Below are 16,687 nucleotides of genomic sequence, written 5' to 3'. Positions count from 1 at the left end.
TGTAAAGTCTATTCTCATTTCTCAATATTAAGAGTCACAGCCGGGCGTGGTGGCTTACGCCTATAATCCCAGCATTCTGGGAGGCCGAGGCGGGAGGATCACTTGAGGTCAGGAGTTCGAAACCAGCCTGGGCTACACGGTGAAACCCCATCTCCACCAAAAAATACAAAAATTAGCTGGGCGTGGTGGCGTGTGCCTGTAGTCCCCAGCTACTCGGGAGGCTGAGGCAGGAAAATTGCTTGAAGCTGGGAGGCCAACACTGCAGTGAGCTGAGATGATTGTGCCACTTCACTCCAGCCTGGGTGACAGAATGAGACTCCATCTCAAAAAAAAAAAGGAGTCACAAAAGCTCTATTTTCTTTTAGAGGCAGGGTCTTGCTCTATTGCTTCGGCCGGAGTACAGCAGCACAGTCATAGCTCACTACAGCCTCAAACTCCTGGCCTCAAGCAATTCTGCCACCTCAGCCTCTTGAGGAGCTGGGACTATACTTGGCTAATCTTTAAATTTATTTATTTATTTTTTGTGGAGACAAAGTCTCACTGTGTTGCCCAGGCTAGTCTCAAACTCCTGCCTCAAGCAGTCCTCGCAATGTGGCCTCCCAAAGTGCTGGCCTTATAGGCTTGAGCTACTGTGCCCAGCCCACAAAAGCAAAGCTTCCACCAGAATTGAAAATTGCATTTGTTTTTGGTGGACCCCGTCATCCTGTGGTTCGAAAGTTCTCACTCTGCCTTTCCATAGCCACAGTTGTCGGATGCTACCTAACTTCAGCAGTATGTTTTTCCAGGACAGCAAGCAGTGTGCGTTCATTCATCCCGCCATCAGGCCATGAGTGGGAAGAAGGTGGGGCTGGGACCTAGTAAACGTTCATGAATTTTTCAGTGTTTGAATTCACTTCATTATTCAAGTCCTTTTCTTGGTGTAATACTAATTCTTGATGATATGAAGAAAAGTTTATTTCCAACGTTCTTTTTTGTTTTTCAGGATGTGTATACAAAGACGATATCTTTATGGTCGTATATCAATAGCCAGCTAGATGAGTTTTCTAATCCCTTCTTTGTGAATTATGAAAACCACGTGTTATATCCTGTTGCTAGTCTGAGTCATTTGGAATTGTGGGTAAACTATTATGTACGATGGAATCCACGGATGAGACCTCAGGTATCTTTTTGTTTTTCTTTTCATGAATGACAGAGTATGCCTTTTTTTCCAAGTAAAGATGGTGGTATGAAAATGGGTTAATGGTAGATATTAACATACCATACTAACTGTCTTCTGCCCTTGCCTGTCAGGGTTCAATCCTTTGCATTCATGTTCCAGGAGGTTCTGCCCGTACACCAACTCTGATGCTGTTTGCTGGGTTAAAGTTAAAAACCTTAGCACTTCTGTCTCGTACTGATGAGGTACATAAAATGCCATGTGTTCCTGTGCTTGGCCCTTTGTCTTATAAACTACTTTACCTGCAGGTATGGAGGGTGAGGTGGCAGCCCTTCTGCCTGTTTCCACATAGACGTGGTAGAAAGACATGTGGAAAATGCATCAGGTTACAGTACATAGACCCTGTTAGTCCAGCAGTAGGAGGGTAGGTGCTGAGTCACAGAACAGGTGCTCCTTTGAAGAAGGGGGAGAGTTTGCCCCTCCCCGCCACACTTTTTCACTGTAATATTTTCTGAGATTGAACAAAATTAGAGAATGGTGCACTACAGGGGCCAGTCCGCCAAGCCTGTGTCCTGTCTTTGTGTTCAGTGGCTGAGCTCTGGCCGCGGGTTCCTGAAGGGCTCCCCACATCCTCCACTGTGTCATGGTTTGGATTCCATCCTGCCCTGCACCCCCAATCTCCACCTGGGTGGCCAGGGCGTGATTGGTTCTGGGTGATGAAGAAGATGGGTAGAGGCAGCCCGTACCTCCATGGACAGGTAACTGTCTGCTGAGACTTTTCTTTTTCTTATTTATTTATTTTTTGAGACGGAGTCTTGCTCTGTCACCCAGGCTGGAGTGCAGTGGCATGAGCTTGGCTCACTGCAACCCCTGCCTCCCAGGCTCAAGTGATTCTCCTGCCCCGGCCTCCCAAGTAGCTGAGATTACAGGTGCACAGCACCATGCTTGGCAAATTTTTGTGTTTTTAGTAGAGACAGGGTTTTGCCATGTTGGCCAGGCTAGTCTCAAACTCCTGACCTCAGGTGGTCTGCCCGCCTCAGCCTCCCAAAGTGCTGGGATTATGGGCGTGCACCACTGGGCCAGGCCTGAAATTTTTCTTTTGAGTTGAATACTCTGAGAGTTTAACTGCAGTCCATCAGGAGCGTGTACCCAGGGCATTGTTTAACAGCATTGCTCTGTCAGCCAACGATACAGAAATCTGTCTTTCTTCTCCATCCTCCTGCTCCCCATCCCTCTCACCTAGGGTATTCCTGATCTCCATATCATCTCCATGCTCCACTAGCCATGGGGCAGTCTGAACTGCTCATGTTCCTTTTCAGCTGCCTGGCCCTGGAACCTCAGGGATACGTCACTATAGTACCCCAGCCTGCCAGCTGGAAAGCTCCCTCCCTGGTAGCCTTAGCTCCATGATCCATCTGCTGGGTGTGCCCCACTGCCCCAGGCTGCTGCTTGGCCACTCCTTACTGGATCCTTTGCCCTCTACCACAGACCAGGCTGGTCATCACTTGCCTCTTCTTTCCCAGATGGCTTTCTGTTTTGTTCCACATAGCTTCTGCTGCAAATGCTTTTCTCCTCTGGACCCTCTGAGTTGGCCCTGCCACCCTTACGACCTCAGGAGTGTTTTCCAGAACACTGTGATCGGTGCTCACTCAGCCCAGTACTTGTACACTGGGCCTGGGGAGGTGGGAAGGAGTCCTGGCTGCTGGGGAGCTCCTGCATCCCAGGGTTGCGCTTAGCCACATCTCCCCTGTCCATGCCCTGCCCCTGCTTGAAGCAGATGCCCCATGTGAATGAGCCACCCTTTGTGTCTTCACATGTATTAAAACGACGAGTGTTTGATCACCTCTTTCAGCTCTTCCCAGAGTCTTCCTTGGATAGGAGAGACTTGCATCTGTGTCCGCCTCCTACTAGCCAGGGAGCTGCTGGGACTCATGCTGCCCTGGAGCCTTTCCTGTTGAGCGCCCTCTTCTCTGTTCACCTAGTGCTCTGGTGGCCCTATGTTTATTGCCCAAACTAGCCTACTTTGAGAAAGAGAGCGGAGGTGCTGGTAATAATCGGTCTGCAGAATTCCCCAAGGTATTCAATACTGCACTGGCGTATTTGCCTGCCTGCTGCTGCACCTACAGACCACAGGCTTTGAAACCACAGGGCCCTCAGGATCTAACATGGTGTTGGGCAACTAACAGAGACTCGACAAATGTGACTGACTGAACGCATGAGTGAATGAAGAGGCGTGCCCCTCTGCTGCAGGCCAGTTCCTCCTGCACATCTGCTCTCTCCAGCCCCTTGAACCTGCGTTTATTCCTGCTACCTCTGGTGGCTCTTGCCTCAGCCTACAGAGGACTCACACTTGCCCACCCTAAACCTGTCCTGTCCCCACTGGCCTCTCCCTCAGGTCTCCCCTCCACACCCAATCCTCTGGGATATTGGAACAACCTTCTACCTACTCTCCCTGTCGCAGTCTGCCTTGAGTCCACGTTCCACCTTCCTGCGGGGAGGCCTTTTGCTCCTGCCTGACAGCCCAGACATCACCTTCTGTGGCTGCCCAATGGCTCCAGCTCCCCACGTCCTCCGCCACTTGGCTACCATCTGAGCTTCTGGCATCATCTTAGCTTCCTTCTTCCTCTTTAAAAAAGAAAAAAAAAATTACATTTCTGGCCGGGCACAGTGACTCACGCCTGTAATCCTAGCACTTTGGGAGGCCGAGGTGGGCAGATCACGAGGTCAGAAGTTTGAGACCAGCCTGACCAGCATGGTGAAATCCTGTCTCTACTAAAAATACAAAAATTAGCCAGATGTGGTAACGCACGCCTATAATCCCAGCTACTTAGGAAGCTGAGGCAGGAGAGTTGCTTGAACCCGGGAAGCGGAGGTTGTAGTGAGCCGAGATGAGATCGCGCCACTGCACTCCAGCCTAGGCGACATTATGAGACTCTGTCTCAAAAAAAAAAAAAAAAAAAAAATTATATTTATCTCTCCCTTTAGACTTCCTGCTCTGCAAGACTAGTCCCTGCTTATTATTAATTGATCTTTTAAGTTATTAATCTAATAACTGCTTGTCATTAGATTGAATCCTTCCCCAAATGAGAATTGAGTTTGAAGGCAAGCTGTCTTTGAAATGGCCCATGTGCCCAGAAGCTATCAGTGAGCATGAGAGGTTGCTGGTCCCATTAGCATCTTCTGTCCTGGCTTTCAGCCCAAGACATCTATGTGCAGGGTGACCTGCTGCCCTGTCACTGGAGTCCAGGTCCAGCACTGCTCTCCTTTCTGACCTCAGGTGCGTTGTTTAAGATGCTAAACACAGGGGCCCATCAAGCACTTCTTGCCAGTCAGTGGTCAACTTGGGAACCAAAGCCTGCATCCCCGTTCCAGCACCTTCCTCTTCACTGGTGTGTATTTCTGCTTAGGCATTTTGCTGAGTTATTCCGTCCTGGGTGGCTTCTATTTCATCTGTTTTATGAACAGGGAAGACGGGCTACAGAGTGTCAGAAGTCACTATGTTATTTAAATCACATAGGGTTACCAGGTAATATTCTTGGTGACTCAAAGGAGCAGGTGGTTGGTGGAATGTCATTAACATTAGCAGAAAATCCAACAGAACTATGGCTGATCTGAAGTGCCTTTGGCTAAACGGAGCCTCTCGATTACTGCAGGAGACCCCCATGCCCCCGCCATGCTCCCCCTTGTGCAGCAGGTTGCAGAGGTGAAGAAATGCTGAGCAGCAGAGAGGGTCAGAGCGGTGTCCCACAGGGGCACACCGAGGCTCAGATTCTTGCCCCCCACGTGAGGCAGGGAACAGATCTTTCCTAAAACCTACAAACTGCATGACAGATCTGTTCCCAGATGTGGCCAGATTCTCACACACGTAAGCGAAGTCACCTGCAGTGATGATGATGGAAACCACAGCAACAGCGCCTGTAAGCTGCAGTCCCCTTGTGTACCAATGGGCTGTGTACACACATGACCCCAGTTAACACTCCCAGCAGTTCCACGATGCAGAGAATGAGGGAAGGGTCAGACAAGCAGTGACTTGGTGGAGATCTTGCTGCCCAGTGCGTGTAGTTGTGGAAGGATGCCCCCGACGGGGTCAGATCCCGTCTCTGCAGTGACTCACCGCCTGATCTGCGGCAGGGTCCTGAGCCTCGCTGGGACCTCACAGGGGATTATTGATCCAGTGCACTGTGCTCGGAGGGTAATAGGTGGATGGTCCTGCCTTTTGCATTCTCCCTCCACTGTGCTACACAGAAGAGAGAACCAAGAAAGAGTACATGGGCCACAGCTTGTTATCCTATATGCAGTAGACACGTGTCGGCCACCTCCTAGGTGTGGACTACAGTGTGTTGGGGAATGGGCTGGGCCTTGGTGATGATGGACGCTGGAGAGGTAGGTTGGAGTTTGGACTTCATTCCAGGGTTTGTGGGAACCATCCCAGGGTTTGCATGACAAAGCCAAGTGTATGTTCTAGAAAGCGCACTCTGGCGGCATCGAGGTGGATGGGAATGGGGTTGGGGAGTGCAGTGAAGACAGGCAGAGATCAGGGGCTGGTGTGGGTGTCCAGTGACAGGGCCTGAGGAGCCAGGTGGGGCAGAGAGGAGGAGGAAGACAGGGGAGGGGAGGGAGTACGGGGGTAAACAACAGGGGAGATGCAAGACTGTTGGGCCTCTTTTCTCTGAGAAGGCAGTGGCTCGGTTGGCTGCCGAGAAAGGGGTTCTCTGGGCACCCATCAGAGGATGGCTGGGTGTGGAAGGCCCGTGGGCATCCTGTTGCCTTTGGGACTGTCTTGCCTCATGTCTTGTGACGCCAGCACGCATGGGACAAACATGACTGGCCCTTAGATGGAAATTTTCTCTAACGCAATCCTCTGTTTAAGCCTCCGAGTTTTCTATTCCTTCAGGCATGCCCTTGATTTGTTGCAAATGAAAATATGTGAGTAGGCCGGCGCGGTGGCTTATGCCTGTAATCCCAGCACTTTGGGAGGCCGAGGTGGGCAGATCTCTTGAGGTCAGGAGTTCGAGACTAGCCTGGCCAACATAGTGAAACCCCATCTCTATTGAAAATATAAAAATTAGACACAGTGGCAGCGGGCACCTGTAATCCCAGCTGCTCAAGAGGCTGAGGCAGGAGAATCGCTTGAATTTGGGAGGTGGAGGTTGCAGTGAGCTGAGATCATGCCACTGCACTCCAGCCTGGGAGAGAGAGTGAGACTATACTCCGCCTCAAAAAAAAAAAAAGAAAAAAGAAAAAGAAATATGTGAGAAAAGATGCAAACAGCTGGTGAAGAAATGATAGCAGTGCGTTTGAGCAGTGCTGGGCCTCTGCCCTGGGTGTGTGTCAATGGTCTATTTCCCTGCGTGTCTTGCTGAGGCCACATGCCTGCAGATGGATAATGGGAGCTTGATTGCAAGGTCTTCCCTTGTCTGATCAGAATTAAATGATCCTACAGACAGGAAAATATACCAGATGGGTCCTAAGGGTAAGAGAGGAGCTGGTGCCACCTCCCAGAGGCCTCTGGGATCTGCCTTTGCCATCACACTCCACTCCTGTCCCCTCTCTTCTTCCTGTGGCCTGCCCAAGGGGGCCATTTGTTCTCAGCCCACTGGGTGCTGGTTACTGAGCACCCTGTTATTAGAGGGACCTGGCTGCCGTCTTGCGGTCTTGCTTTCATCCTCCTTCCGTCCCCCCACTCTCTCCAGGAGGGCTGATCATCGTTGGCACACACGGTGGTACAGCTCAGTCTTTGAGGGAGTGGGGGCAGGACCTGGTGAAAGGTGAGCCAGAGGGCCAGGCTGGAACCAGACTGCAGAGGGCCTTGAGGCCCCTCTCAGGGCAGGGGGAAGAAGCCCCTGGAAGGTGTTAAGTGGCCAGTCACAGGGCCTGGCTGAGGCTTAGGAGCCAGCCCTGTGGCTGCTGTTTACACACGGGATCAGAGACCAGGGAAGGCTGGAGAGCTCCCCCGATACCACCCTGTTTCTCCCTCAGCCCCAGTCTGAGGCTCTGGTCAGCCTTGCCCCCAGCCAAAGAGCTCCAGGCGAGAAAAGCTGGGTCTTGGATGTCTCGCACCCTAGTAGCTGCTGGGGACAGCTTGTTAGGCGAGTGGGTTGGGTGCTATGACTATAAAATAGCAGGACTGGATGTCCCATATGCCCCCGGAAAACCTTTCTTGTTTATATTCACCCCTGTCCCGCAGTTGATGGGTTTAAAAGAGAAAAGCTACTTAGGGTGAGGCATTGCGGTGATGCTGAGCAAGGAGCAAGGGCCTGGTCCCTTGGGGAGGCTCCCCCCCCCCCTACCGGCACTGCCCGCTCCAGGGGGCTTCTGGCAGATCCTGCTCCGGTTGATGAAAACACAGCTTCAAGTTGTAGAAAGTGCTGATTTAACAGAAGGATTTTCAGTCAGCAGAGCTATTTATAAAAATGCAAAAATACAGAGATAATGGAGATGCTGGAAAGGGGTCTGCGTGTAAACATTTCTGACGCACAGTCTTTAGGACGCTGCTCGCGCCGAGTCTGCACACGGTGCCCTTGGTTGATCCGTGGTGCGCAGCGTCCCCGCGCCTGCTTGTCTTCTGAGAAACTGTGGGAGCCTCCCCATGGTGCCTTTTCATCCCGGCTCAGCAGCTCAGCCCGTGGAGCTGCAGGGCAGCCTCGGTGGCAGCCAAAGCTCATGGAATGGGGTCCCATTGTCCACCTGATGCGAGATGAGTCAACGCCTCAGGAGACTTTGGCCACTCCAGGAGTCTGGGTGGTGAAAAACTCCTGAAGCCAACAGCATCTCCATGTGGAAACGCTGTGGTAGGAGGATGGCCTGATAATGCAGCTTTGTCTCTGCTCCCTCCAGATGCCCATTCACCAGAATCTCAAGGAGCTGCTGGCCGTCAGGGCGGAGCTGCAGAAGCGTGTGGAGGGCCTACAGCGGGAGGTGGCCACGCGTGCCGTCTCATCCTCATCTGAGCGGGGCTCCTCGCCCTCCCACTCTGCCACCTCCGTCCACACCTCAGTCTGACGGGCGAGGCCAGCCTGCTGCCCGACTGTCTGCCGGCGGCTCAGGAAAGGGGCCTGGCCATCACTGTTATGGCTGTAGCTTGTGATCTTGTCTTTTAGGATTAGGCCCAGGGACCATTTGTGTGGCTAGGTGACAGCTCCCACTGTTGGCGAGAGTGCTTTTTGTTTTGTGAACAAGCCCGTTACCCTCCTGTCAGCGGTTTCACAGGGGAGCCGTCTGTCACATCCACCCTGTGAAGCAACTTCTAGCGTCCAGGCAGCTTGGGAGAAACGAAGTGAATGGATTGCAGTACTGAGGTTCAAGAAAGCTGTGCGCCGTTTCTTTCCAAGTTCAATCCTTCAGTAACAACAAACACCATTCACTTCAAGACACATTGCCAGCCCCATGGCTTCCCTCAGCTCTTGGCCACAACTTGAAAACTGTTTTGAATGAAGTACTTGGGGAGAAGACAGACCACTGCCCTCTGTTCCACAGTTCTCTTCATGCACGGGGTCCTCCTGTAACAATTACTGTTGTGTACATATAAGGTATTTTTAGAGAAGAGAAACAGGCCTTTATTTTCCTATGTCCTTTTTTACGTTTAGAATAGTCACCTGAGGAGAGATCAGCTCAGCTGTACTGTGGGAGAAATTATTTTCCAACAAACCTCATGCTCATTTTTCTGTGGTGCATTTGCAATGGGATTTGAACATGGTCATTTCAAGGACAACGTGTTCTGTCCTCACCTCACTCTGGTACTCACCTCTTGGGGCGGCTCAGCCCATTCATGGGGACAGCACCAAGCGGCCATGCTCAGTCTTCCAGCCCCGCTGAGGGTAAACCGAAGCCTCTGGCAGCTGTGCACAGGTGCTGGCCTCTCGCTCCTTCAAGGAGCACTGCCTGTCACTCGCTCCTGGGCTGTCTGGCCATGCTTCCCACCACCACTGTACCGCTGCCAGCTGCCGGGATCAAAGCAAGTCTGCTCTTATGTTATTTGCCTGTATGAAATCATTTCTCATTTTATCAACTCAGCTTACTCACGTGGCTGCCTGTTAATATTTGAAAGCAGCCACTGTGCTGTGGCTTTGGTTTGGAAAAGCATAGCACGCACTTCCCTTGGTTTTCCCTTCCCAGAGCCGACCGCAGCTGGTCAGCCCTCTTCCCGCTCCTGAACCTTTACTGACTGACTTTGAGCTCTGTGACTCCATCAGTCCTCGCAGGAATTAATTTACCACCAATTGATTCAATCCACTTGCGCGCCATAGCTCTGAGCTCCTCTGTGTGACGTGCCACAGATGATTATTGCACACCTGGGTCCTGCCCCAGCAGGCCATGCCCCTCCCTCATGCTGTGCCCGTTGCTGCAGCTTCCCCCCACCCCACCCCACCCCACCACGGGCTGCAGGAATTCAGCCTTTAGAGGCAGAGGCGGCTGCAGCGGCTCCTAAGGTCAAACCCCAGCGTGACTGCATAGCAATGTTAGCTGGCTGTTTTCAAATTACTGGACTCCAGACAAAGTCCTACAAATTGACCTTATTTTTGAAAATATGTTAAGGGTTTTTTAATAGAGAATGGATTTTTTTTAAAAAAACTGGGAACCTGATTCTTACTGAAAATTATCCTTCTATAAGATAGCAGAGAGATTTATTCAAGGTAATTTGATAACCTAAAATCAATTCTCCATTTTTATCACATGTGGGATTTGTTGCTAAATCATATTCAACATTAGCTTTTATGTTCCTAACATATCTGAAAGCTTATTTATGAATGGGTAAACTGGATTATAGATACACTGATTTTTTTTTTAATGGGGACATTTCCCATTTTCTTCCCAGACATATGTAATCCCCTGGCTGACTAGGACTATTAAACATAGTGTGGACTGGATGATGCCTTCGACAAACCAGAGAAGCCAAGTTGTGGGGAGCTGGTGCCTGGAGTGGGCCCTGTGCACCTCACCTGGCGGAGGCTGGGGGTGCCGTCAGCAGGACCCTACAGACTCCCATTCCATTTTAAAGCAGCACAACGGGTCATTTCCCTGTGTACGTTCCTAGTGCAGAACTGTTTCTAAAACAACTTGAAGTATGGTTTTGTTATCTAAGCAATTTTTGTTTTAAGTGTGCTAGAATGCGAAACCTTTATGGTTCAGGTTTTTAAAAACCGGTACAGTATTGTATTTGTCTCATCTGTTGCGCTGTATTTCAATCTGTAATTAAAATGATCTTATGTTTGCTCCCTGGTCTTTTTTAAGTATCAGAGTTTTCCTTTGAGGAAAATCAGTAATAAAATCACATGGATTGAATGTTTACTGTGTGTCAAGCACAGTTAATATATGTGAAGTACTTTTATGTGATTTAATTCATTCACTAAATCATAAATGTATCATGGGTCTTGAGTATTTTGGCTGAAACGGGAAATACTGATTGTGAAGTCAGAAATGCCCTCAGCTCTAACCTTGAGAAAATGCCGACGACTTGGGGAAAGGTCTGGAGACACCTGAGAGTCAGGCCGATGAGTCCTTCGCATGCAAGTGCAGTGCTCGCTAAGGCCTCAAACCGCCCCCACCCCAAAGGAGTGTTCACCTTTTCAGGGCCAAAAAGGCCTGGATGAATTCGCGGCACCCTCGGTGTCCTGTGTGTGTCGTTCTTCTTGTTAAGGGTATGGGGGTCCCTGTCCTTCTCCACACGTCGCTACTGAGTGAGCCAGAGAGCCCGGTATTTATTAGGCACAGAGGATGCCCAGCGGGGCTGCTTGCCAGTCGGCCTTCCCCAGCAGTGAGAGCAGAGCAGCAGGCAAGGCTGGGAGGGCTGCTGCGCCAGGCCCCCGCTAGCCACGCAGAACTCTGCACGGGAGAGGTATATGGTGGTCTCAGGTTTGAGAGGACCTGGTGCTATCTCACTAGAAGCAAAGGTTGGCAAAACAAAATGAAACAAACAACCGGCCTCCATGTTAAAACCCAGGGTCCACTGCATCTTGTTTTCATGGTGAAATGCCCTGAAATGTCTTCTCAATTTGAAGCCAAGATGCCAGCTGAGGAGGACAGACTTGATCCCAAACAGGCCACTCTCCATGAGGTTGCAGCAAGTGACAAAGTGCAGGGCCCCCTTCTCTCTCAGCTTTCTGGTTGAAACAACTGCACGTAACTGGAACCTCCACTGGTTACTAGCCTGCTCTGAAGGCAGCAGAGCAGTCGATTTGGGATTTGCGAGCCTGGGACTCTGCTGCTTCCAGACCCCAACTGGGCAGCTCCGGACCAGGCAACCCATGCAGCCTGGGAGCGGCCCCGCAGCACTCTGCTCCTGCCTCTGCCCTCTCTAACCCCAGGACATTGGTCGCTCCCCATCCCCTGGCCTTAGCTGCTCGTACGGTGAGGGGCCACTCCTGGAAGTCCTGACACTGAGCTAGTCACTGAAGGGTAAATGCAAGCTTCTAGAGAAAAACCTTCGGCTGGGGGGGGGGGGGGGGGGGGTCAGCTCTGCATCATAAATTACTTCAGGGAAAAGTAGCAGCAGTTGACCAAGGGCGTGCCTTAACACCATCAGAAGACAAGGATCTGCTTGGTGCCATTTTATTTAATGCAAACACGAGACAGTTTACAACTCGCACCTGGACACAAGCACATGAACAGATGTACAGGGAATTCTAGAATTTGGAGATCAGTCTCCATTTCTTCCTCAGGGCCCCGGCACTGAACCCCAGCCACTGTCCCAGAGCCTCCCCTCTGGGTTCCACCCCAGAAGCCACCCACACCTCCTTCTGCCCATCTTTATCTTTCCTTGAGCTGTGACTTCACCCAGCACGCGCTCAGAGTTGTTACAAATTTTCTCTGCCAAATTAAGCTGCTAGAAATGAGCCACGTTCAACCAGTCCTTCCAGTCCACTGTGTCTCCCCTCTCACCTGGGACAGGCCCATGCTGGCCAGTTCAAACTTCAGATAGACACATGGTGACTAGAGCCCGCGAGGCTTCTGCAGGTGGCAGTGTCCAGCAAGTGTAAGATGTCTGTGGGACGGAGAAGCTCCTGAAATGAACGTTCTGCAAACAGAAGGCTGAGGGGTCTTCCAGGCATGTCCAGTCACCAGGAGCCGCCACCGGTGGGCCTGAGTGCCAGGCTCCAGGCTTTGTGCAGAAAGCACCCGGGTGGGTAAGGGAGAGCAAAATGGGTCTCTCTCAGCTGCAGTCAGTGCTCCTGCGAACATGGTTTCACAGACAGTACATATTCTACGTCACAGCTCTAGGGTTTCAAGGACTTTGCCATCCGACAGGCCTCACCATGAAGGTAAGGTGGACAACCCCTGAGGTCACGCTGTCCAGGTGGCGACAGGCCATGCATGCCAAAATCCCCCATAGCCACCTCCAGCCCAGCACCAGCCAGAGGGTGGGGCCATCAGCTCTTGATGTACTCGGTGTCAGGGAGGGACAAGCCTGACAAAATTCACAATCTGGCCAATAAGTGTGGGAGGCCCTGGAAACAGGCCAATCCTGCAAGCCACTCCACCCTCACTAACTTCCGGAAGCACTGCAAGCTTCTTGAGACCAGGCCAAGGTTTCTTTCCTTCATGGCACCACGCAGAGACATTTCTGCAGTGCTGCAGGTCCCCCTTCAGCCACACGGCCCAGGTCTGTCAGGGATTAAAGGGCTGAGCAGGAAAAGGGGTGGGAGGGAGCCCACAGGCACGCGCTGGGAATGGCCTTCCGAGGCAGCCTTGAGACACAGTGCCACAACCGACTACCCCCCACTGCAGGCATGTTTGCAAAACAGACACGAGGCATGCATTAGACAGATGCACGTGGGGGCTGCAGATTCCACTGGTTTCCTTAAGAAACTGGAGTTGGCTCATCCCGCTCAGCAGACAAGCCTATGGAACACGTGGGGCCATCCTGCGCACCAAAGAGGCCCGTGAGTTTTGTAGGATCCTGCCTGTCCGGTGACTCATATCTGCTTTCAGAAGTGCTTTCTGACATGGCAAACTGATTATCAGTAGACAGGGGCCCTAGACCCTAGCATGTGGTTCTGTCCCGTGAGCCTCTGACAACAGAGCTCACCGGGACAGAACCACATGTGGGCCAAAGGAACATTCCAGGAAACCAGCTCTGCTCCAGCCCAAACCAGGCAGCTCCATGCCAGGTGAGGGGCTAGTCATGGGGTTCCTGTGTTTGCCACGGTGCGCATGGGTTCCCACACACTCTCCCTCAGAACAGACAAGTAGGCTGACCACAGAGCTACAAAGTCACGTGCGTTTCACTAAACCAAGCCAATGCGTCTTTCCCCTCTCCTCCCCCGCCGCCCCCAATGACATTTTTAAGCAAACAACAAGCATGATTCTGGCTTTGATGCTCGTTCTTGACATCGGTAGCTCTTGCTACCAAAATAGGAATAGATACAGGGTGGAGGGTGAGCACCTCTCCCCAACACAGGATAAAACTCATCTCCAACGCAGAAATGATTCCTAAAGACCTTTATCATGTCAACCCTAAGGCCACATCCAGTCCCCTATGGAATCAGATGGGAAACAGGCCTATGAATTGCTTCATACTTATCCAGAGGATTTCTAAACTCTCAGGGCAGGACTATCATGAGATACATGTCTGCACTTAAATAACTGAAAGTCTCCACTTGGATCGGCTCTCTGGAAGCCCAGCAACATAAAACCCGGGATGGGGAAGACCGAAGTGAAACCATCATCCTGGGTACTGCGTGTGTGTGGTGTTACTTGGTGCTGACTGGTTCGCTCCTTGCAGGAGCTCCAAGTGAAGTGGGTGCAGGCTGAGCTCCCCACCTGCAGCTCCTTGAGGTCACCGTCAGGGGCTATTGGCAGAAACCTGCCACAATGAGCCACTCCAGTGTGCAGGGGTCACAGTCCCATGGGTTCAAACTCTTGTCCCCTAAGCATACATGTCATCCGGCCCCAGCATCATCTCGGCCCCCACATCCTGTGCTCAGTAAAGCTGGAGGCAGGCTGGCTTTGGGAGTTGGTGGCTCAGCAGTTCCCGAGGCTGGTGCTGGCTTTCTATCAGAGCTGGCTCTTGAATTTCGGCACCAAGTCTCAGAGCACCTGTGGCAGGGCAGAGAAACCAAACTCACAAACACCCAGAGCTCCTCCGGAAAACTTAGAGCAACAAGGAGCCGATGACACAGAGCAGCACAGCAGCTGTGGGTCCAAATGAAGGGTGGGGAGAAGGGGGGAGCCGGGTGACAAGCGGTGGCACCACTGTGCACGCCTACAGCTGGACAGGGCCCTCAGATCCGGGCTGGTTCGGGTGGCGGCGGCTCTGCAGACTGCGTGTGCAACGCGGAGTATTTCACTAGGGGAAGAAGAGGCCCGTCAGAAGGAATTCTGCTCTGTCTTGCACGGAAGCAGCAAATACAGCAGCAAGCAGGGGCTGGGAACAGAACTAGGTTTCCCTTTGTATCCTGTGGTGGACCGCTTAGCCCTGCCTGTGCAACTTTCCCTCTGGGACCCACTCCCTGTCCCCAGACAGGACTATCCTGAGCCTGGGAGTAGTTCTGGGCGGGTCAAGGGGAGATAAAGAGAAAGCTGGACAGGCCCTGGAAACAGCTCAGCCTCCATCTCCTTACCTAAAAAATGAGCATGCTCCTGCCAGCACTGCTGGAAGAATTAGTTTAAATAAAGTGCTCAACGTAGTACCTGTCCACACAGATGTTGGCCTCATGGTGGCTAAACTGCGGCAAAGCTCACGACAGTGGATGCGACAGTGGAATCCATTTTTCCACATCTGAACCCAGGCCTGTTTTAGCTAATTTGGTGCAGCACTGCCACCCGTCTTCAGCAGTGCTGTAGGGCACCCAGCTCCCCAGTACACACCACACAGGCTGAGCTCCTCCTGGTCTCCCAGGCCTAGTCCCTGCAGCTACTGCACTGTAGTTCCAGTGGCAACACTTGCCTGAGCTGTCCTAGTCTCCCCGCCTGCGCCTCCAGGCCTCGGCTGCTGGGAAGCTGGCCTGCTCCCCGACCTCAGCAAGCCTTTCTGGACCTCCTCATTGGCATCCCGTGGGCACAGGTCATATCTGCCTCGAGCAGTTGCGCACTCTAGGCCTGTGGCCTGAACTTATGCGACCTCAAATTGCCAACAGCTCCTGAATCCAGAAAGTGCTTGATGACCACAGAAGGGGGAGGGAGGGGCACAGGTGTTGACAATAGGGTCTGGGTTTTAACAAAGTTCCCTCTTGCCTGTGGCAATTTGCAAAGGGAAAAGTTCTAGGTCTAGGTTAAAAGCTTCCCCATGGCTCTGTTCAGAATGTAATTGTTTTTGCTGATGGGGAGCAGAGGTGCCTGGGGCTCTGGCTCAGACGAATCAAGGGCAGGGGCTGAGCAGCAGCAATGCCCAGAAGTCCATGGCATGGCAGCAGATGGCCCTGGTTGTCACCCCAGCATCTTTGGGCTCATGAAAAGTGGGAGGCAGGCTGATCAGGGTGGGCTTTTGCTCTGGCCGGACATTCTAGAAGCAGAGGTCTCTGTGCTTCCCTGCTTCTCTAGCACAGTTCTGCTCAGTGCTGAGGCCAACCAGGAAAGTGTCAACAAGGGACAGTGAGTACAAAGTCCTCACCTTGGGGCTCCTCACACACCACGGCTTCCAGGTTCTCTCCCTTCACGTAGTCTGCGTTGAGACCCTCTGCAAAGGGGAAAGGGCAGAGTTAGTGACGCGCACAGGACCTGCGGGTCCCCAACGGTGACTGAGAATGCCTGACCAAGTCCTCTGCAGCTAAAAAAGCAGCACAGCTGCCCCAGGGAGCTCAAAACCCTGCAACCTGGGCCACCTGAACATCCTTATCCGGATGAAAACTGTTCGTCCAGGAATTCACTGCCCAGTTCTCATCGTCGTCCTCAGAAATAACAATAACATGCAGCAAAGGCTTCTGGCACTCCATCCCCACAGGGCAGCCGCCACCACGCCAAGACGGCAGCTCCACCCAGTGGAGGGGGTGCCCGATGGCAGGGCTCAGCACCATCCACAGGTCCATGTGTGGCCGGCCCAGGGGCCAGGGAGCCAACGGCTATGAGTGCTTGATGGATGCAGGGCACCGTGGAGATGCAGCAAAGCCTCCTGCCCACATGCAGCCTCCCAGCAATACCTGTGCAGAGAGGCCAACTGGCTTCTCCCAGCAGCAGGAATAACTGCTGTGTCCACCCGAGCTTGGAGGGGCTGGCCCACCAACAGCTGCTTCAGTCTAGTTGGTTATCTAGGCTTTCTCCACACCTATTTACAAAAGGGATTTGGGGACGGTACCAAGCATCCCCTTCAGCCAGCAAGCGCCAGTGTTCAAGTTCTTAGAGTGGACCCCACTCCTGCTGCTGCTTGCAGAGTCGAGTCTGTGTCTCATCCCTGCATAGCACAGGGACTGGAACCCTTCAGCCCCGGGTCTGTGGGAAAACCGGGGCATGGTTCCAACCAACCAACCGACCGACCGACCAGGCACCAGTGCAACCCAAGCCATAATCCTGGGCTACAAGCTCCTTGCCTAAGCAAGTATGCCCGCCACCTGCCTGCCCCGGCGGCTGCTGGGCTTGAGGTGGGAGCCAAATGGGTCT

General features: G+C 52.4%; 2 protein-coding genes across 8 annotated transcripts in view; one reads left to right on the top strand and one right to left on the bottom strand.

The window, feature by feature from the left end:
- Window positions 1-10,519, top strand: part of MTMR1 (myotubularin related protein 1) — a 64,725-nt gene extending 54,206 nt beyond the window's left edge. Inside the window, exons 13-15 of one of the 2 annotated variants that reach the window (XM_011954657.1) lie at window positions 983-1,159; window positions 7,994-8,166; window positions 9,972-10,519. In XM_011954657.1, the coding sequence (XP_011810047.1) occupies window positions 983-1,159; window positions 7,994-8,158 (342 nt within the window). In that variant the 3' untranslated portion in view covers window positions 8,159-8,166; window positions 9,972-10,519. Of the gene's footprint in view, window positions 1-982; window positions 1,160-7,993; window positions 8,311-9,971 lie in introns of those variants that run through there. The other variant, XM_011954658.1, reaches the window with a different exon arrangement.
- Window positions 10,520-11,688: 1,169 nt separating this feature from the next.
- Window positions 11,689-16,687, bottom strand: part of CD99L2 (CD99 molecule-like 2) — a 125,826-nt gene continuing 120,827 nt past the window's right edge. For all 6 annotated transcript variants that reach the window (XM_011954652.1, XM_011954656.1, XM_011954654.1 and 3 more), the window contains 2 exons: window positions 15,705-15,770; window positions 11,689-14,441 (listed from right to left, as the gene is read on the bottom strand). In XM_011954652.1, coding sequence (XP_011810042.1) covers window positions 14,377-14,441; window positions 15,705-15,770 — 131 coding nt within the window. In that variant the 3' untranslated portion in view covers window positions 11,689-14,376. The remainder of the gene's footprint in view (window positions 14,442-15,704; window positions 15,771-16,687) is intronic.

This window comes from Colobus angolensis, unplaced genomic scaffold (genome assembly GCF_000951035.1).
Source record: "Colobus angolensis palliatus isolate OR3802 unplaced genomic scaffold, Cang.pa_1.0 Scaffold389, whole genome shotgun sequence".
In the NCBI taxonomy this organism is placed as follows: domain Eukaryota; kingdom Metazoa; phylum Chordata; class Mammalia; order Primates; family Cercopithecidae; genus Colobus; species Colobus angolensis.
This window is presented reverse-complemented; position numbering and strand designations above follow the sequence as displayed.